At 35.8% G+C, this 23,091-nt stretch overlaps 1 protein-coding gene across 4 annotated transcripts in view; it reads right to left on the reverse strand.

Moving 5' to 3' along the window:
• The window catches only part of ADGRD1 (adhesion G protein-coupled receptor D1), a 312,771-nt gene that overhangs the window by 30,110 nt on the left and 259,570 nt on the right, over window positions 1-23,091 (reverse strand). For 3 of the 4 annotated variants that reach the window (XR_011921431.1, XM_072415722.1, XM_072415721.1), the window contains exons 22-23: window positions 2,504-2,630; window positions 2,154-2,195 (exon numbers count right to left, since the gene is read on the reverse strand). Coding sequence is in view for 3 of the 4 variants with exons in the window: in XM_072415722.1 (XP_072271823.1) it covers window positions 2,154-2,195; window positions 2,504-2,630 (169 nt within the window). In the remaining variant the exon portion in view is untranslated. Of the gene's footprint in view, window positions 1-2,153; window positions 2,196-2,503; window positions 2,631-20,032; window positions 20,454-23,091 lie in introns of those variants that run through there. The other variant, XM_072415723.1, reaches the window with a different exon arrangement.

Below are 23,091 nucleotides of genomic sequence, written 5' to 3' on the forward strand. Positions count from 1 at the left end.
GCTATGAAAGCCAATGTGTTTTTGTGACATTTTTGGACCTATGGATATTTAATCTAAATATAAACAATACATGATGATTCAAGTATTTTAACTAAACAAACAAAACTGAAGAAAAGATTTTTCAACATTTTCTGTAAAATGCAATTCTACAAATATGCAATTTCTGGGGAGGAATAAATTAGGACACCCCCACATTTACTCCCATCAGGTGCACATGATTAGAACATCGTTACTCAGCATTTTGAATGAGGTTTGCCCTGTTTAAACCTCATACATTTAGTTTGGTGTGCTCCTGACTGTTGAGGTGATAGTGTACAAAAGAGATCAAAAGAGCTGTCTGGGGCTTTCAGAAAGAAGATTGTAGAGGTTTATAAGTCTGGTAAGGGATTTAAAAAGAGAATTTGAAACCAGCCATTCCACTGTCCTGAAAAAAGTCTACAAGTGTAGAACTTTCAAAACAGCTGCCAACATGCCCAGGTCTGGTCTTCCAAGCAAGTTTCCCCCAGAGCAGACCACAAGATGCTATAGGAAGTCTCTAAAAACTCTAAAATGTCATAACAGTAGCTACTTGCTACTGTTGATTTGAAAGTGTATGTCTCTACAACCAGAAAGAAACTGCACAACTTTAACTTGCATGGGAGGTGTACAGGGAGGAAACCTTTACTCTCTATGAAAACATCAAAGCCATACTGTAGTTTGCCAGAGAGAACACAGACAATGAATAATGTTCTTTGGACAAATGAGTCTAAAATTGATTTTTTTGGAAACCAGAACGGAGGACATGTTTAGTGTAAAACAAACACAGCATTCCAGGAAGAGAGCATTATTCTAACTGTGAAGCATGGAGGTGGAAGTGTCATAGTTTGGGGATGCTTTGCTGCAGCAGGACCTGGCTAGATAACTATCATAGAATCCACCATGAATTCTGCTATGTCCCAGAGGCTCAATCCACCAAGGACTGGTTGAAACCTAGGAAATGGAGAGTCCTGGAGTGGCTAAAACAAAACCCGGATCCTAATCCTATTGAGATGCTGTGGGGTGACTTGAAAAAAAAACTTTCTTCAGACCAATGTCAGAAACTGGTAGAGTAGAAGCCTCTAATTGCAGTTAATAGCTAATAGGTGTTGGATGTCCTAACTTTTACCTCAGTTTGAATACATATTTTCTTGATATCTTTGGTTTAATGAGTAAATCAAGGTCAATTTTTGTTTACCTGCAAATAAATCACTTTCTTTTCCAGAGATTATTAAAAACAAGATTAGATATCAATGTGTGAACATTTCTTAAAAAAGAACTTAATATTTAATGGGGTGTCCTAATTTTTTCACATGACTGTACATTTTCTATTTATTCATTTTCAACATTCTAGGAGGGTTACATTGGCTGTTACTACTATACCCTGCAGCAGTAGGGTCCCAGGTTTGATTTTTGTTTAGGACACTGCTTGAAGTTTTTACTGTATCACCCCATTGGCTGCTCGCCTATTCCAAAAACATAAGGGAGGGTAAAAAGCCTCCCTTCAAAAAAATTGTCACTGGACAATTTATTGGGCCAGTAGACTTTGACTACAATAGAGATGTTAGGTATGACCCTGTTGCATAAGGGTTGTAATTGTAGTAGTCCTGACATGACAGTTTTTTCAAATGAAAGGATGGATCCAAGTATCTATGTGTCAATTTCTGACGCATTTTACCCATACTGGCTTCTTCAGAATATATATAATATAATAATAATAAAATTCAGAATAAAATTCAGAATAAAATTTTTTCACTGGGCCACAATTTGCCTTCTTAGAATGCACAACCCGTTTGTTTCTGAAACCCTCCCAATGTAAGCTTCAGTGTCTGGGAGGAGAATATGAGACACAAATGAAGAAGAATTTGGTTCAAGGAAGGTCAAGAAAGCCTTTGTTTATTGTATTACATTACTTGTGCATTACATAATATACTTAATACTTGTTTAGACTGTCATATAAAAGGATTTAGTTATACTTTAAAGTTTAATGCTTTGGACTTTCCTAAATAAATAGCAAGGAGGGAACTGTTGGTTAATTACTTATTTTAAACTAATATTTTAATAAGTTTATTATAAGTTAAGTTTTAAATACAATACTAAATATGTTTGCCTAATAACTAGTAATATAGGTAACTTACCTCAGAATTGAGAAGGCAGTGGAATAAAAATATGAAAAACCCCTAAAAGAAAAGATTAGTTGTCATTAGAAAGATTATTTATAATACAGATAACCACCTAACTATGTTGAAGTTGAAAAATTAGCTATATTATTTTGGATTAGAAGGGAGCAAGTTTTCTTCTATTTCTTTAGCAATGATAAGCCATAACATCCAATGTTGTTTTGCTTAAATCCCCAGCATTAATTAGGGTTATAATAGATTTTTTTAATTTACAAAACTAATCTTATTGACTTATAGAGACTAAAGAAAAGTCTGAACGTATCCTTTAAATCCTTAGGAATTTAAAAATAATACCATTATTTGCATACCTGTAAAGAATTGAAAATGGCAAACATATATTGGAATACTATAGACTGTTCATTTACAGCAAGAACCCCAAAGATCCAGGAGCTTCCAAGAATCGGGAGAAGCACAGCAACTGCTTTGGCTGTCAATCTAGAAATACAAAAAGAGAATACCTGATTATTATAATGAATTTTACATGCTAAATGAAATGCATTGTATTTATAACCCCATCAATATTCGTAAAGTATTAGTAAGGATTTTGGTTTTTAACATCAGATTGCACAGTATCAGATCAATTATGTCAAAGACTAGACACAGAGACATAGTCTAAAGCACTTCATCAAAATGTGATTGCTACAAAATAAAACTGTAAAGCACATCTTGACATTACCAAGAAGCTGACACTGGTACCAAATCAAAACTGTTGTGCTGTTTAAAACATGCCACTGGCTGTGTCTTCCACAATGACTGTGTTCATTCACTATTGACATTTATGACTAGACACCATCGATGTGGGACCAACAGTACATCACCTTGCAGTCAGCTTTACACAAAAAGGCATCAGTTCTGAAATATAAAACTTTTTCCAGTGCTCATGTTTACCAACTAAACGACTGATACAGCCCATAACTACTTTAGAAAGTGCACAACGCATTACAAAAACACAATTAAATAGGATTATTTATGTCTTAAAAAAGGGAATTCTAGTTTGCAAAATGTTGGTCCCATGTGTTTGTTTAATGTAAAAACTATGAAACAAAAATAAAATCAGTTTAAGCTCAGGGACTGATTTCATAGAATGATTTGTTGACCTAAACATGGATGTTGTGCGTCTGACTTGTGTGAAGTTGGCTTTTGACAGTGCCATCATTTTCCGCCCCACATGAGCTCATTCTGTAATCTCCCAGCAGGAAGACAACATCAAAAAAAGTTATATCAAGAGAATTTTTTAAAGGGCAAAATCTCAGCAAAAGACATTTTGAAAAGGACTTTTTCTTTCAGGAGATTTTCTAAAAAAGCATCTTTGAAGCAACTTTAGAACTCAGAAGCTAAATTACCTAACAATATTTACCCAGCACAGACTCCTTTTCTGGGTTAAATGACACCCAGATTCATATAACTCCCTGTAAGCATAGGGCACAGAAGAATTCAGTAGAAATCAGACACCATATCATTATGTGGTACATTTTTTCTGCAGCATTCTGGAGCAGCAAATTCCACAGGAAAAAAGTGAAATTGGGCATGATGTCATGTGACCAAGTGGTTTAAATGTTGCATTAAAAAAATAAACACATTAAAAAAAAATAAAAAGTAAAGGGAGAGAGGGCAAAAAGGGGGATGGGGACAGATGAGGAGGCAGAGTTGGACATTTTGTCTATTTTGTTTTCTTTAGGTGTTCAGTCCAATGATTGCACTCTCACACCATACATAATTGGGCAACATCAAGGAGATAAAAAGAAATATTGATTGACTTTTCTGTTTATTTTTTAATTTCATTATTAAAGAAAAATTGTCTGAAAAGAAAATGAATAAAATTTGACCAGTCAGAATATGGTAAAGTGGATCAAATGAAACAATAAAATATACCAGTAGCTCTCTATTGTTGGCAATATATATGCTGCAGTCTTTGCAATAACAAAAATTGAATTAAAATAGAAAAAAGGAAAAAAAAGACAAACAAAATTGCACTTGACTTTAGCTGTCCTTTTGTATTGTGTTTATTATCTTAGTGTCTAGAGTTTGCTACATTTAGTTCCATTTAGTAATAAAAAAACACCTAATATAGTTCACTCTAGTTCCTGATAGCCTTGAAATGTGTAAACAGTGGAAAATGTACTTTTCTGAAGTGTTGCTGTTCTGGCTGATCTGAAGAGAATGACTGATTTGGTTTGGTTAGCAGATCATTGCCAATGTTCTGACAATAATTTTGGTTTCAAAATGAGCTCCCTCATGATGCTCTTCTGCACTTATGAATAGCTAGGGGAGGAGTAGGGGCCTCCACAAATCATCTTTAGTTCAGGTAGCCTAGCAGGTGTCCTATTGGATGCCTATGGTCACATGTTATATGCCCATACCCAGACCCTATAAAAATTTTGCAGTTATACATGGGAAGATTTATCTAAGTGAAATATTGTAAAAAGCTATTTTTTCACTGTTTTTCAGGCCCTGGTCCAGTACTCAACAGACACCAGTCCTCCAATCTAATGCCACATTCTTCACCTATAGCATGCCCCCACTCAACCTCTAGAGACTGGTTTCGTTTTCCAGCACATGGCTTCCTTCTACACAGGAATTTTTATGTAGGCTCCTTGTTGTAAAAATATTTTTGCCTTCATTTTGAAACACTCAAAAAATTGTAGTCCACATTGTATTTGAACCTTTGCACACTTTGAAGAATCCTAAAAGAAGGCTTCTGTTTTATTATTGTCTCACTTGTTGTCTGAACCATTTTTTGTGAAATAATAAAAAAGCACAATGAGAAAACACTAAACAGACTGACCATTGACAGATTTTGGTCATCATACAATGCATGTTTGCAGGCATGCAGAAAATTGCAGACTAATTACCATTGATGTGTCACAAACAGAACAAGAATAAAGATATATCAGGGAATCTGTGCACACTTGTGTCTTTTTGGGCTTAAAAAAGTAAAATATTGTAGGTAGTCCCTTCCATCTTTTGGTATTTCTCTAAGGCATTGGTAATGTATTTGTTCCCAAGAAAATGGCTGAAACAATTTATTATGACATTCTTTTTTTAATCACAGATCAGTTACCATTATTCATTTTTTGATCAAAGAGAAAGAAAATAAATCAAGAAAAGAAACATTACTGTATTACTATTGCTACTAAAGGAGAAAGTTTATAATTCCATAAACAAAGTAACCCACTAAGTCAATATTTTCCGGTATTTCTACTTTCCAATTTCTGCCTCTCTCTAGACATTTTGTCAGGCCCAGGAAGCTAGGCAAGATTGATCGTGCAAGAAGAAATTAGCCCAAGCTGCCATTACTCTTGGAAAGCAAATTGTATTGCTTTTTAAAACATTCTCATAAGTCACATTGGAGATTTGGTGATCATATGGGTACGTTATATATATACACACCACGTCTAACCTTAACTGTACAACTCCTAGGACTTTCTGACAAGCAAAAAGATTTGGTGTGGGGAAAAAAAAACATTCAGGAAAAAAAACTCCAGGACAACCTCCCAAAAATATGTATGATTTTATTGCATTTCTTTCTTAGATAAACCGAACATTTGTAATTCAGCATAATGTTAGTAATAAACCCTTTGCTCATGTTCTTCCTGGTTTTAACAAATCAAATATTTATATATTTCTTTATATATATTTTGTCTGTATACTCATTTATTTTTTATCTTTTTTATTTTTTAATTTGTGTAGTTTTTTACAATTTTTTTAACACAATTATTTTATCAGGTTTTGAGAAAGGTTTACAGGGTAATGACAATTTTGCTTTTCTATTTTGGGGGAGAAGTATGGTAAGTAAATATTTAATGTGTTATTAAGTTTTTATTGGCATATGTGTTCTCATTAGTAATATTCCACCAACTTTTTATCTTGGTTGCAATTGTGTCACTAGGATAGGAGAGAAGATTATACATGGGGACCCAGGGAACAATGAAAGTGTAATGTAGGCTGAAGCCTATTGCCATCCTATTAAACGGGCTGTTCTGTCCCTATCAGGAAATAATTTTTTAGTTCTGAACCTGGTAAAAATGTCTCCAATGAGGTCACTGACGGGTACAAACCTAAACTTCTAACACACCCCACCTTTTACAAATACAAAAAAAACATATACAGTACAATGCAGTAATAACATAGGTCAACAAAAAATTCATTTTTGATAATAATCAGAAACCACAGCAAACTTTTCTAAATCAGTTTTTTGAGCAGATTTCAGATCTGTTTTCATAGTTAACATTGTACTTGCATGTATTTTGTACTAAATTGTAAGCACCATTGAAGTGAATGTTAATATATCTTCAGTGTGAAGTAAAATAAGACACACTGTGGTATAGGTTTACTGCACAGTGTTAGTCAGGCTCCATTGTTTCTTCAGAAATGCTTAGAGTATGAATTTCTTGTGTACTCTTTGTCTGGATTGGATTGTCTTGGTACAGCATACAGCAGTAGTCAGTTATCATATTTTCAGTCCAGAAACCTTGGTAGCAGTGCTCCATTAACTGAATGTCCTGGTGACAACATACTCCTTGTTCGTCACTCACCATACCAAGATTTTCCGGGAAGAATTGTAGATGTGAGTTCAAGAAATGTATTTTTAATGACACGCGACAGCCCAGTTTCTGGTATGAATCAAGCAGATTCTGAACTGCTTCCTTGTATGCAGTAGACTTATGGCTGCCCAGGAAATTTTCACACAGCCACTTGAATGCATCCCAAGCTTCTAGCTAAAGCTGCTGGGAGAGATTGTTTTAAAACATCATCCTGCAAAACAGAGTTGATCTGTGGCCCTATAAATGTCAGTTCCTTCATTTTTGTAGTGCTTATGTTTGGAAACGTCTCAACCAGGTACTGAAAACCTATGGAGTTTGATTTACCCATGGCCTTTACAAGGTTCTTCAACAAGCCTAACTTGATATGGAGAGGTGGCAGAAATATTTTATGCGGCTCAACCAGAGGCAGAAACTTGACACTGCTTGTTCCGGGCTTATAGGTATCTCTTGGTAACCAATCATGCTTGACAAGATGGTCTTCCGTAGATCGGCTGTCCCAAAGGCATAGGAAACAGCAATTTTTTGTGAATCCTCCTTGCATTCCCATCAGCAAGCCAATGATCTTTAGATCCCCACAGATGTTTCACTGGTGTGTTTTATACTGGATTGCTTCAAGTAGTAACTTCATGTTGTCATAGGACTCCTTTAGGTTAACAGAGAGGGCAATATGTAAACTTGGTTTGGAATTACCATTATGCAGTAAGACTGCTTTCAAGCTTCTTTTAGAGGAATCAATGAAGATACGCCATTCAGATGGAACATGCTCTTGTGACAAACTGGTAAAGAGTGCATTTATATCATGACAGTAGCACAGTGAGCCATTACTAGTCAAGAACATTGTCAAGTTATAATTTTGTTTTGTGTAGTGAGTTACAGTTACACCCTTTGCAAGCAAGTGCTTCTGTTTAAGCCTTGAAACAAGAAGTTCTGCTTTGTCTTTGGAGAGATTTAGATCACGAAGGAGATCATTCAGCTCTGCTTGTGTAAGCAAGTCCATCATGTGGCGGTACCGGAACTGGCAATGAATCATCATGGGAATCAGCCCTAATTGCAGAATCGAAGCTGGGATATACAATTTTGTGCTTAGTTTTACCTGAGAATCCACTTTCGTTAAGGCTGCAACAATAGCAGATGATTAGATGGTCTCGCGGTTCTGTAAACACCATCAGGATTGCAAATGGCATTGCTGCTTTACGCCAATTTAGCCAGTCACGTAGTCCATTGGAACAACTGGTACAGATGACATGTGGAACCCAAAATTTATCCTGGTCACCAAGTGGACAGCCAAAATATATTTTGTATATCTTTTTAAGTTCTGTGGTAATTTGTCGACGTTCTTACATGCTTTCGTCATGAATTAACCACACACTTAACAGAAACTGTCTGGATCATTAGGGCAATTTCTTGGCATGATGACAAATGAAATCAATTGCAGTTAGTGCCGTTTCTAACCTTAAAAAAAGAAAACAGTTATTAAATATTGTAATATGTTAAGGCTATTTATAATGAGCCAACATGCTAGAAAAAAATTGAACACAGATTTGAAATCTGCATCAAAAATACTACAGAGTCCACATAAAATTTTATCTGATGAAAATGACATGTTGACCTGTGTAATGTGTAATCTGACTGACTAATAATAAATCCACTATTAAGGCTTTGTTGTGTCTGAATACTTTCTCTCCCCACCCAGTTCAAAGGAATTGCAAAAGCAGCTAAAAAAAAAAATAACAGTTCAGGAAGTGTCATAAGAAACACAATAACATTGTAAATACAAGTTGGATGCACCTAAAAGCATGGCTCATCCACAAAAATCCATTTTAAAGTTTTGGCTAGAGCTTTACTGAATTTCCACATAGTGCAAATCAAAAATAATTTGGACATCTCCTTGCAACTCTCCAATATCTGTTGTGTGTAGGTAAATCAAACAAACTTTGTTATGTTACACACAATATTGGTAAAATTAAATTATAACAATATTGGTAAAAATATAACAAAATTAGATACACCATCATATTAAATGGGAAAACCAAGCAACAAATGTGATGTCCCTTAACCCTATACAATTTATTTTTCAGGGGTTAAGAGAGTTATAATCATTCAACAAATTACAAAAAAAATTACAACATTTTCTGTTGTAATTACTATTCGAGGACCGCAACTATAGCAAAAGTAAATACAACATAAGTAATACAAACAATATTTATCACAAATATATTAATTATCTAACTTCTCTAACTTTTTGAACCTTTTCATTGCTGTATTATTTTTTTTTCAAATGTACATCATTATTTATTTCACCAGACAAAAACCCAGGTGATATAATTTTGCTAAAGAATATTATACTATGTAAAAACAAATGATGTCTTTTATACCCTTTTCTAATGCACAAATGGTCTCTTAATCTTACAAGCAAAGCATGGGTTGTTTATCCAACAACCTGCCACTTTTGTACTGCAGTAAATAGGTAACAAATGTAGAATTACTTAAAATTAGTTTGACCAAGTGTTTTTTTACAGTCAGTCCTGGTATAATATTAGTGAATATGGAGCTATTAAAAGTACCAATAAGCCTACTCACCACATTTAGAGGGTCAGTCTATCAACAACAATACTACGGGCAAGTAAAAAGATACCCAATTTATTATCCATTTCAGTATTGACAAATATTTCATAGTAAGGTTTTGACTCATATTCTACTTAAGGTAGTTCAAAGTTTAAGGGTAATTAAAGACATAATTTATCAAATCACATGTTTAAACTAACTGGAGCTCATTGGGGAAAATTTAATAGATGTTGGGATGTTTCCAAATTAAAAACAATTAGATCATCATGTATCTATTAAAGAGGTGAACATCATTTGATGTGAACATCATTTGCTTTATGATGATTTTAAAAATTGTAATACAGATTTTGTTCCTAATATTTTTAACTATTGCTCCTAAGTGGTAATTAACAGTAAATTATAGATGAACATATATGGTTTATATATGTCTTGGTTTTAATTGTGCATTGTTCTGTACTGCACCAAAGAACTTCTACTATGGTATATGATGGTTGGCTGTTAAGTTGTAATGATGCCACAGATAAAGGAACATGTGGGGAGCTCTTTGGTAATAGACAGTTTAGTAAGAGGTATTGAACTTGAGAAATATTGCTTGACTCTTCTACAAACATGACCCCTTATTCAGCAAAGTATTCATGTGGAGTCAGGATTGAGAAACAAAGTAATGAGGAGAGTATAAAGGTAGATGCTGTTTTGGGGGAGTACCATAGAGGGAGTCTGTAGCTATAAGGCCATGTCTCTAAACTGTTCAGTTGTTGTTCCCATCAGAGTGATGCCAGCAGACCTAAACTAAAAATTTTTATCTTACATAAAATGGTAGACAACCCTTTTATGTAACGTAAAAAATAACTTTTTTTTTTGTGAGGAGGGTTTTTAAAACTCTTTTTTTCAAGAAAAGAGGGTAAAGCTCCTCCCCTTTCTGTGACGATGAAGATAGAATGATAGCTGCTCCTTCTGTCCATGGTTGATCTCAGGCATGTGTAGATGGAGCTTTTTTTTCAATGGGGAACAAAAATGCAGATGTCTAGCATGTGTATGAGATCGGCTCTCTTTTTTTCCCCATCTACCGCAAGCTATGTCACCCGACCTTATGCCTGCACAGTAAGAGATACAGTGACGTAGGCAGAAGGCGGAAGAAGGGCAAAGAAAGGTGGCGAGGCATCCTCCACACTGGGACAGATGAGGATTTCAGGACGACATGGGACCTAATCCAGGAAACCTCCAGAGGGATTGCTGGATCTATGAAAATAAAGGTGAATGGGTTTTTTGTTTTTTTTTAGCTTACTTCCACTTTAAACCCAGTTACATGAGCAAGCGGTCGCAATTTCCATTCTATGCCCACAAACTGCTTTATACTGAGTAAAATACTGCAAAACATGGGAATGACATTCCAATTCCAATAACCCTTAACAACTTGATCTGACCGCAGCAAATTGAATTCTGATACTGTTACTGTGGGTTACTGTACTTTTCACACCATAATTGTTTTTTTTTTGTTTTTTTACCATTTTAGTGAATGATATGTGTGAAAGAAATTTAGAAGATCAAAATATACAGATGGCTTGAAAATGTTGCCCATTTCCTATTCTTATATTTCCCCTGAGTACTGTGAGTCTGGTGCATCCTGGCTGCTGTAAAAACATTAAATCAATGGCTACAAAATGCCAATAAAAATAAATATTTATCTAAAGTGCAAAATCATCTAGGGGGATACTTTGGTGTGTGAAAGTGGCTACACTGCCAATAGACACAAATTGAGAACTAAATGATTTAAGTCTATCCTTGTACATTCTCAGAGCTATCACAGCACTTTTTACTCAGGAACATAAAGTCATTAGAAAGCCTAGTAAATGCCCTGAGATTACACTTTTGTTCTGTGGCCAGATATAATGACTCTTTTCTGACTTGTCTCATTCTTGGCTCTTCATTCTTAATGGACAGATAGAAAGATGGCTGAGTCAGCCTTTGCCAGGACACAAATAAGTCTGACTTAGTATTCCTTTCCAAATGTCACTATGTTACTGTACAGAGTCTATAAATCACTGCTTGTTCAGAAAGCAGCCCACTATCCTCCCCCACACACACTGCCTGTGCTGTCCGATGATTTGGAATTATTAGTGACATTTCATGAGCAGGATGTTAAATGAACATGAAAAATCAACATTTCAAGAGCCTTGTTATTTCCCCCCTTGTACAGCTATATACAGTCATTGCTGCAACTCATGTTTCACTTTAGGAAAGAGAAAAGCTGACAGGGTTTGACAGAAGACTGGTTAAAAAAAACATGATTATTTCACTATCAAGCAGAAGAAATGGGTGTGTGTTGATATCATATCTGACACTCAATCTGGGAAACGAAAGCTGACTCCTCCATGAGTTGCAATCAAAACAAAAATGAAAACTGACAATATAAGCAGAAGAGGTGGTATGAGCATGCATGAGCAGTGTTGGGAGCCTTTTGGCTTTTAGTAAGGCTATGTACACACATTTCCAATGACAGAACACCAAAAGATGAATGAACAAGCGCTGTACATACAGTGCCCTTCTATTCCCCTCCTTTCATTTCTATTGAGGTTGTGTCAGGATCTGAACCCAGGGATGCTTCGGTGTCTGGCTGCAGCTCCCTCTACTGTGCCACTTGAAGGTTTGCTTTTTGCACTCTGTTGGGATTTCTGGACAAAGATACCTTGATACTTAGTATCTTGCTGAGCCTTGAACTGCAGGCCCCTCCAATGAACTTCCTATTTAAGCCATGCCTCTGTTACATTGCGCTCTCCAAACTGCTACCTGTGTACCGACCCTTGGCTGCTGTTTGAAAGACTACTCTTCCTCGCACTCCGTCTCCAACTTACACTATTGGCTACCGACCTCGGCTTGTGCTTTGACTACCTTTGTGTTTTCTCCTTATCTGCTACCCCTGCTTGTGCATAGATCCTAAACTCCTTCTGCCTGTGTCTGCTTGCTGTTTCAGCCACTGGACTCCGAGCCTGACCCCTGATCGTTACAGGTTGTTTGTCTTCCGTAGGTCGTGGATCCGCTAGGACGGATTCACGAACAACGTCGGGCAGCCCTGAGGCTCATCTCAAACGAGAATCATCTGATGTGTGTACGGAGCCAAAGTCTGCCAGATCTGCAGGTTAACAAGATCATGTCATTTTGAAAACACCAAGATAGCCTGTTGCCTGGCATTTAGCAGACTCCCAAAGGCTCCCCTAATTTCACTCTATTCTATTTTCTGATACTGAAGACTATTTTTAGATTGAGCTGCGGGTTCATGGTTTAGTTTGAAAATCAAACAGCATTCCATGCATTGGAAAAGGGGTAGAACTGTACCCAAACAGCTAAATACATTTTTAAAGGCCAACTCCATTATCACCTGTATTTTTCATTTGCTTCTACCGTGGTGGAAAATTATGTTACACTGTAATGTTTTCCCCATTCTCACTGAAGAACTTTGCAGGCACCTAGTTTCCCACATGACCATGATAGTCTGTCCTAGACTGTCTTTCACAATTCCAGTGTGATAGACATAGCTACTACAGAGGCAGTTTCATCTAAATAAAAACTGTAAGCAAAAGATCAAAGATGGTTACATGACCTTTTTTCTTTCAGTTTTAGAGGTACAAAAAATTGGATACACTTGGATACACAACTTAGCAGTAGCACTGCACGAATCAAGTATGTTCTTCTGGGTCTCCTGCTTCAGGATGGACAATGAATGAACATTCCCCGGTGAGATTGGTGAGATTCTTTCCTTGATGGCATTAGGTTGTTTTATGAAGTCTGACTGTCCACAGTATATTCACTACGATCTCTAATGTGCATGGTATTATGAACTTCGAAAGTAAATGTAGATTTTAGATAACAATACTGGTGCTCTCCCTACATATATTAAAGTGTAAGGACATAATAATATATTTTGTATTTGTCCTAACGTTCGTGGAAAGGTTTTCAGTACTGCACTAAATGTGTTGTTCTAGTAGTTGTTGGCTGCAATTTATTTTAATAGATTTTTACAGATTTTTGACAAAATTTCAACAATACACATAAAAACAAAAAACACATACAAAGAAAAAACATTTATACAATTCCTTTCATTGCATAATAAAGCGGCATATGAATATCCTTTATCAACATGTGAAAAACAAATTACCCATAATAGGCTGCACTTTATAATATCCTCCATAAATATTCTCTGCAAGATTTTGATTTTCACACAGGGAGAATGTGATCAGTGATGTAAAATATGGTGTGTCAGAACTGAAATTGCTGTGTGGTCTATTCACTTTAGACTTGAGGGCAGTCATGTGCAAAAAAAAAGATGTTTAAATACAAATATTGAGGCAGGTGACAGAGAACATATTCACCCAGGAGGCTATATTGATGAGCATTGGGGATGTGGTAATGAACAAATGCATTATACCTGGAGCAGTAGACTAATTAATTTCTAACAGCAATAAATAGCAGTAGACAACACAGCACCTTCTCACATGTCGAGCTCTGTTGCTGTAGGACTTAGTATGGCTGGGCAGTGAAATGGATTCAGGTTCTTTCTAAGGTCTGAGGCTCTAATATGACATATTTCCAATCACCCAGGGAATGCTGAGAGGAAAAATGCATTTGTTTTGTTATGAAATTACACTAGATGCAAACTTTTTACTGGAAAACATCTATTTGTGTGGGTGTTGCCTGAGTTTGTCACAACCCCTAAAGCGTGCCTAAACTCAGAAATTTCACTTTACATAAAAGGGTAGACAATCCTTTTATGTAAGGTAAAAATTCTGTTTTTGTTTTTTTTTTTAAGTGCAACACCCACCTAAGCAATCGAAAATGAATGAGAGTGCAGAGCATCCCGGGATACCTATGTCACGCATCCCAAGAAGCTCTTGGCTGCTCCCTGTGCACATGCCCGAGCATCTCTTTTGCCAAAAGGGAAAGAAATTGCCAATCTCAGGCAAGAAAAGTAGTTTCCTAGTTATGTCACGCGATCTTGCACCTGAGTCAGGTGATGTAGGAAGAAAAATCTAGAAGATCACAGAGATGGCGGCGCCTAGTGCGCTGGCATAAAGACGGATGCTGGGGCGACACGGGATCAGGAGGGAGAAACCTCCAGACCGATCAACTGCTCTGTGGGATCGAAGGTAAGTATATTTTATTTGTTTTGGGTTGTTTTTGGGTTTAGTTCCTCTTTAAATATAGTATCCAAATGATAGGTAAGAAACTACCACTTCTTTTACCCCTAGATAAACAAACACTAATTTTGCATCCTGTCCCGCTCCCTTTCCTCTCTGTAGATTTTACTGGTAAATTTAGCTTAAACTATGTAGTACACTGTAGCCAGAAATGTTGTCACCCCTTCCAAGGTGTCTTGGAGGCATTAAGGAGGTTTGGTAACCTCACAAGCACCTTCACAAAGTGGGGTTAGATGTACACTAGTTATTTATTTAACTTTTGCTGCCTTTTTTATATTATGCAAGGTCTACTTAAGGTGAGCATGACAGTCAGGCTATCAGCATTATTCAAAGCAGTCAGAAATGGCAGCCATTGACATGTTTATTTTAAGACCTAGCTGTACTTAATGCTAAAAATCAAAAAGAAGATCTGACTGTGGCTGTGTACTCAATATGTAGCCATAAAAAGGGATAGAAAAGCTTGATGTTCTTTAGAGATGAAGAATAAAGATCTGTATTCACTTTCACTGTTTCAATTGATGTTTGTTGTATGTTTCTGATTCATGATACTTATTATACCAATAAACATCTACAGGTAATTGTATACATATAAGTGTACACTCCAGTTTTCCATAAAAAGTTAGTGCTTTAGTGTGATTTCTAAAGACAAATACAAATTCAAGTAAATGGAATAAAGAGAAAAGTTGTAAAGTAACAGAAGCTTAGGTTTGCATTGGATGCTTTAAAGTGTTTAATTAAGAGAGTCTTTATATGAGTTCACATCTGCAGTAGTAAACACAAGCTTTTATTTTTTAATTCTAAAACATTTTGAGGTTAATCAATAAAACAATGCAAACAGAACTTCAAAAAAGTACAAAGAGTATTAACCCATAGTGTTTCCATGTAGAAATGTGTGCAATATTACAATGTTTAGCAATGCACACCACAGTCATTGGCCTGCTTGGTTGCCATTTATCATTAATTGCACCCCAAACACACCAAACTAATTAACTACAGTACAAAGCATGGTCATACATTGTAAACAATAGAGTATCTTTGCTCTATGTGTTGTGCTGGATAGCTCGTTTCAGTGAATAGGCTGGCCAAACAAAGTCATAGTGGGAACGAGGCCATAAAGAAAATACAAGACACTGTCAGGGAACCCCTTCTATAATTACTATACTCACAGCTCACAGTAAATAATGTGGTGGTTAATGGGAAGAATTACTTTTAAATTGTTGGCCAGTGGTTAGAATGTCACCTAAAAAGATCATTGGTATGTGTGGTAACTAACCTGCTCACTGCTCAAGGAACACCTAGCAACCTCTTGGAGGAACCCTGGTTGCAAATCCCAGATCAGGAGACACCAATGGAATTCTCAACTTCCAAAACATCCTGAAACTCCTTCTGCCTGCTGTGGTTCCACCCCTCCAACAGTTATAATACTATCATGATCCTGCATTGCTGTAAACACGTGCCTATAATTTGTCCACCAGTTTTGTACAGTGGCATTTCCACAAATTTGACGTACTCTTAAATAATAGATGCTAGTGGACTAGTGTTTTTAGTTTTTTTTACATTAAATATTTGTTCTCTTGTAGAATAGTAAGTCTGCTTTGTGGATTTGTAATATATTGCCAATGCAGCTGGTTTACTATACAGTGAATACTTTGCACAATATGTAAATAATAACTTTGCAAAGTGTTATTCAAGATAGTTCAGTACTTAAGATTAGACTTTGTTACCTTGATTGCCAAAACATGCACATGAGAAATTGAAAAAAATAGATTTTACTTTGATTGGATGATTAAAGTTAACACACTGCCCCTGATTCATCATTGAAATCCGCGATCGCTGGGAGCGCGAACGTACGCGCGGCCAGCGATCGCGGATTACCGCGGTCCGGACTCGAGTATGCGCGTACTTTAAAAAAATTTAACAACGCAAATATTTTTTTTTAGGGCTAAGGGTGGTATGTGTGCCATTAGAAAGAATGATTTTTTAGGGGAACAGTGACTTTCAATGCAAGATCACCAGTAAAAAGCTGTCGGATAAGCGCGGCTCCGTGCGGGAGCTTTTTCAGTTGTTGAATAGCGCGATCTCGCACGATTCCGGATCGCTAATACGAATGCGCGACCGATAATCCGATTTTGCTTGATGAATCAGGGGCACTGTCTCCCTTTTCTATAAGCTACACCTGCAATATGCAATAGGTTTATCAAGAGTAAAAAGGTTTACTTAGACTGGGTCTACATGGATAGTTTTAAAAACGCATGTAAACGTTCCTACCATGTTTATTTGTGTTTGTATGCACTTTTACAAGCATTTTAAAGCTTGTCTTTAAAACGCTAACAAACTTCTATAAATGCCTATGAAGCGTGTTACCATGAATTGCAGCGATTTTACAGCATTTATGAAAGTTTTACTTTTAACCCTTTCAGGGAATGGATACAGGGGTACATAAAACCCCTTACTCATTCCCTGAAAGGGTTAAAATATGTGTAAAAAAATAGGACGAGACTTAACTAATGTTAAATTTTTTTATTAAATGTGTGCGTATTTGTGTAACTAGACATTTCTTTTTTACAGGTTATCCCACAATGACAGAATGATTCCCACAGCTTCATTCATTACATGAGCACCTTTGTGGATCTCCTCCAGACAGCTTAAGCGTCATCTGTATCCAAGAAAACATACTACAGTTCCGCTAGGGCTGCGGGAGTAATCAGGAGGGCAGAGCTGTCAGGATAGCAGATCTCCACTGATTTCTCCGCTCCCTGATTGACTGAGGGAAATTCTGATGACCCTTGAGCTGTCATCAGGGGTTACCCTTTACTCAGCCAATCACAAAGCACTAGTAGTGATTAGGGAGCCTTGTATTCATTTAACCCCTAGTGCCTGGGGATCCCTCACTGTCAGAAGGAGTCCCGCCGCTGTGCTCATGTCATGAATGCAGCTGTGGGAATCATCCTGTCATTGGGATAACCTGAAAAAAACACAATACACAAACACACACATTTAATAAGAAACTTTAAAGCCTCGTCCTATTTTTTTTTACAGTGTTTTAACCCTTTCAGGGAATGAGTAAGGGGTTTTATGTACCACTGTACTAATTCCCCAGGGCGGGGTGGTGGAGATCTGAGAGTTTCCTTATTAAAGGGGGCTTCCAGATTCCAATGTCCTGCTAAAAACGCCTATAAAAGACCCCATTGTTTTTAATAGAACCTTCATAAAAAGCTTAAAAACACTTGTAAAGGCCTCTATTGAATTTAATGGGAGCGTTTTCCTGCGTTTTTAGATGTTTTTCCACATTTTAAATTTTTAAACGTTGCAGGCAATGTTTAAGATAAAGCTCATATACTTGCCTCAAGGAATTGGCCTGGTGTAGATTAGCTTATTGGAATGCATGGGAATTTCAAACATGGGCTTTCAAAGCCTCAGGTTAAACGCTGGGGAAAATGTCTGTGTAGACTAAGCCTAAAGCTGCAGTAAGGTGACCAAGTGAATTGCAAAAACTGGTCTAGAAAAATGACAGACTACAAACCTGGCTGTGTTATTCATTAGGGGTGTGTATATCTATCTAGAGCAGAAAATCTTTTAGCATGTAAAACAGTCCCCATATATGTATTTTAGAAGTATTTACCTTCCTGCCTGAAGTTCATCTTTAATGTCTAATTTTATCTTTTGATTAAGCTTTACCCATCCGAGTCCTAAATCCTACACATTATAATTTAGTTGTCAATTAGCAGATTCTCTGTAAAAAAGGTGTAAAAAAGGCTCTGATATTTGCCAGGTGAAGGATGATGTTGGCCATCATGTCAAAAGGAAATGGGGTTTAATCTAAATAGGAAAAGTCCAGGCCCTGCTTACAGCGTACAGAGACTGGGATTCATTCTAAAGGAATTGAATTGAAGATTAAAACAGGCACAATGAAAAACTATGGGAAATGATGTTCATCATTTACATTTACAACCTGTAAAAGGTTTGGAAATTCCACTGTTTGATGTCAGTATTAGCCTGCAAATATACATAATTTGACTGCAGTACATCACCTAAAGGGGATTTATCATCAAAATGTAAACATAAGGTTGTTTTCCCTTTTACGCAATTGGAAAAAATCTTTGTAATTTTAAATTTTTCATTTTCCAAATCATCCCTAAGTGATCATCCCTTCTGTCTTTACTGCCGTGGCGATAATGACTAAAGGGGAAACCTGCAGCCTCCTGCTTCACAATCCTGAGAGGCTGCAGTCCGTTCTTTCTGTCATACACATTATGGTTGCAGAAAGTTTTGTACACATATATTGCCATATATGGATGTGGACATAGAAGAGTCACTTCCTGCTGAATAAATGCATATGCTGTAGTTGATCATATAAGTATACGTCATTTTTCTGCTTTATCTCTGAATTGGCTTTCCTGGAAAAATGACTTTTAGACCAGTGGCTAGCAATGTATACAATATCCAAATCCTCTAAAATTTTTTAGACTTTTCATCACTTATAAATAAATAATTGTATGGTAAAACCATGGATTTTTGTTCATATTTCAATCCACATACATAAGTGGTAAATATAAATAGGCCATTTGATTGAAGAGGAATCAGAAAAATATTTTCCATTCTATATGAATTAAGCAATGTTATCTTTCCTATTTCAAACAGGCCAACAATAGCAACATTATTCTAAGATTTCTCTATAACATCTGTGTAATTCTTAGGGTTTGTCCCAACATATTAAGTCTAAATTAAATATGGAAACTATGTGAGATCTATACCAAATGTTTATTACAGTATACATTTAATGAGGTTTAGTTATCTTTCTCAGGAATCACCCAGGATGTGAAGACTAAGGTAAATTTAGAAAGTGAGATCAATACCTAATATTTATTACACTGTACATTCAATAGGTGTTAATTTATCATTCTCCAGAATAACCCAACATGTGGAGCTTAACATAAATAAGGAAAATTAGATCTATGCCTAATATTTATTAAGCAGTATATCCAATGATATCTTAGTAATTTTTCTCCAGAATCACCCAACATGTTGAACCGAAGAAATAATATAGGAAATGAGAACTATACTTAATGTTTTTTACACTTTACATTTAATATGGTGTCAGCTATTATTCTCCAGAATCACCCACATATGGAGACAAAGGTAAATATATAAGGTGAGATCTAAATCTAATGTTTTTTTATTGTACATTTAATAATGAATTAGCCAACATTACCCAAAATTGCCCAACATATGGAGCCTAAAATAAACATGGAAAGCGAGATCTATACCATATGTCTATTACAGTATAATGAGATGTTAGCTATCATTCTCCATAATCATCCAACATGTGTAGTGTAATATACATATGGAAATTATGCTGTAAAACACATTTATCACTAGCATTTAGTTTCTACCAATGTACTATGCTATATACTACAGTGTGCTGACATGTTTTGAGAGACACACTATCTTCTTTAGAGGTCTAACAATGGTGTACCTTTGAATCATGTTACTGTGTCAGGGAAATTTTTGATGTTGTTGTCTACTCTGGATTTATGATTGGCCCATTGTGAAGCAAACGCTGTAAGGCAGAAGTGAAGTCTGCTTTACTGAACATTGGAGGACAGATGTGGTATCCTTCATGTCTGCTGTGAAATACATGAGAGATATTTGTGTTATATATATGCAGGTCGCCTACATAGCCTAAAGCATAGTTTGTTTTCCACCTGTCTGATCATATAGGTAATAGAATACATGTGTTTGACAGTAAGCTCCCTTTGGGTCCTTAACTGTAAAAATTCATTTTATAGGAAGGAGTTCCAGATTTGACATAAACATCTGGTGTCAGTAGGGACAACCATTGCTAGTGGTCTTCAAAGACAGGAGAATGGCATCATATGATTCCGTCTTGGGTTTATAGGTCTGCTTTATTGTTCATTGGTTTCAACAGTGTTCATTCTGGACTTAATAGCGATAACCTGCAATACAAGCTTTTACAATTCAGGGTTTTTATAATATAAACATGAGTAAAAAAGGGTTAACAAAATTCACCTTCATGTGTGAATTAGGAAGCCAACTTCTTTGATTCTTTGATGATTCACACGTTTAATACAATCTATTGATTTTCCTCCATTTGATCACATTATGCCCAGAGTTATCTGCACTTTCATTACATTCTGCAGAGGAGCTAATGCAGTTGAAGCAGAATTGATTTAATTTGGGATCAGTGGAAAGATGTAAGTAAGTTCCAGTGTGAATAAAGGCAAAATAACTTGCTAACACCACAGTAATAGTGTGATACATAAATGACTGGTCTATGCTTTCCATTTCCATTATACTTTTGCTGCTTTCTGAAATATACCTAATCCAAGCTGGGTTTTTTTGTACTGCAGACTAATGTAAGAGTTATGCTGTTACATTGTCAAGTAACGCTGGATCAAGTGTTTTTGGTTTTACAATGTGTGTTTTTTTTATAACATACCATTGTTACTTAATATAAATGTTATGTTTTTTTTTTTTAAAGGTCAACTTCTTCACAAAATGCATTCTATGAAAATATAACAACCTTATTAAAATTAGGCCAGTAATGTCAACACCCTATAAAGGTAGCTTGAAAACTGAAAAAAGTTCCATGTAGCCCATTGTAGTAGATTTTTTCCCCTTTCCAAAATTAAAGAACTCCAAATTTAATTTAAAATATCCCCAATTCTGGCCTCAAAGTACAGCAGAATCCAGCATTCGGATTTATGTGATAAAGACACACTATATTAACAGTGTGTATCAGTGCTGACATTTTTCCTGAGACATTTTTTAGAGGTCTGATAAGTGTGTGCTTTGAATAATGTCACTGTGTCAGTGAACTCTTTGATTTTGTTATCTAGTCTGGATTGATGATTGGCCGGATGTAAAGCAAAACCTGTAAGGCAGACCTGGAGTCTGTATATTGGAGGATAGATGTGTTTTATAGAGCTATCCTTGTTTTCTGTGAATTACATAAAGAAAAATTTGTTCTATATATACATTATATGCAGGTCCTGGTTCTTAGATTGCATTTCTCGTCACCTACAGGGTCTAAAGCAAAGTTTGTTTTCCACCTGTCTGATCATATCGGCACTAGAATGCCTGTGTATTAACTCTTTAGGTATTAATCTGCCATGAATGGTGCTACAGTGGAGCATCTGTTAGCACAGATGAGGTAGACTTTCATCCAAGATATCTATGGAGAATAATGAGGTAAATATGTCCTGCTTAATTTTATTTATTGTAATATTAGCATAGGGTTAAAATTAGGCAAACCTGTTTTTTTGTTTTGTTTTACTGCAGAACAATGTGGGAGCATTGTCAAGTAATGCTGAATCAAGTGGTTTGATTTTACAATGAGTGCTTTTTAAAACATCCCATTGGTACTTAACTTGATTTTATTTTATTTTTTTAATTTCCTTACAAAATAAGTTCTATGAAAATTTTACAATAATGAAATATCCAAATTAATATTAAGTAATTTCAATATAATTACTTTGAAATCTGAGAAATGTTCTGTTAACTTATTTGTTCCTTTCCTTTCCATTCTTGCCATCCATAAAACCATTCAACTGTATTAATAAAAGTTCAAAATCTAATGTAAAATATCCCAACTTCTGGCATTCCTTGTATCTCACCATGTTTTTCATTCTCACCAAAATATTCCCAAAATGTCTTTCATCTGCTTGCTGGATAAAACAGAATTCATAACTTCTATTATCTATATTGAATTCCTTTCCATTTTTTTTTTACATATGACCTAGAACACACACATGGCCTCCCCAGCAATAACAAAATCATAGTTGCATAGCTGGTGTCTTATGTACCTGTAAACCATTTGCTCAGGAACATAGATTTCATATTCATCATATCCTACTAGACAATAATTAACATGCCATGTAAGAAAGTGTCTATTAATCCAATTACCCCCTCTAATTCTCTTTGCTTTTTTCATTAGCCACCCCTACATTCCCTATTCTACGTTTCCCACAACAGCTATGAGCTTGAATACCTAAATGTGCTAATATTTTTCAAAATCCAGATTATCTGTTAAATTGCCCAAACTGTGTTTACTGCTCCACATCCATAATACATTTGGTCATCAGTGTATTTTGTCAGTTAGCTGTTTTTATATAGTTTTTAAATCTGTATTTTGTATGGAATATATAGGCTGCTATACATACCATACCACCTATATACTGTACTATACACTGTATTCAATAAAAAAAAAATAATCTAATTACCAGAAACATAGGCTATATGAAACTAAGAAGAAAAGACAGCATCTTTGCGCCCAATCATTCATGGAAAACATTTTTTTTAGTGTTCTAACCAGCATTTATTAATTTCCTCAAAGCCTACTCTTTACTTAGCTATCTTTCAAATTAAATGTAAAGCTTCAAAAATATGTTTTTACTGCTTAGTACACATAGAGTATGCTCATCTCAACCTTCTTTAATTTCCTAAGTTCCTTTCAAATATTTAAAAGTATTAATAATCTTCAAAACCTTTCCTGGCACCACATGTTCTCTGCAAGATAACCTCAGCTATAAGTTAACACGGCAACATTAGCCTTGTTTTCTGCCATATTGAATT

The sequence above is a fragment of the Pyxicephalus adspersus genome, chromosome 6 (assembly GCF_032062135.1).
Source record: "Pyxicephalus adspersus chromosome 6, UCB_Pads_2.0, whole genome shotgun sequence".
Taxonomy (NCBI): Eukaryota; Metazoa; Chordata; class Amphibia; order Anura; family Pyxicephalidae; genus Pyxicephalus; species Pyxicephalus adspersus.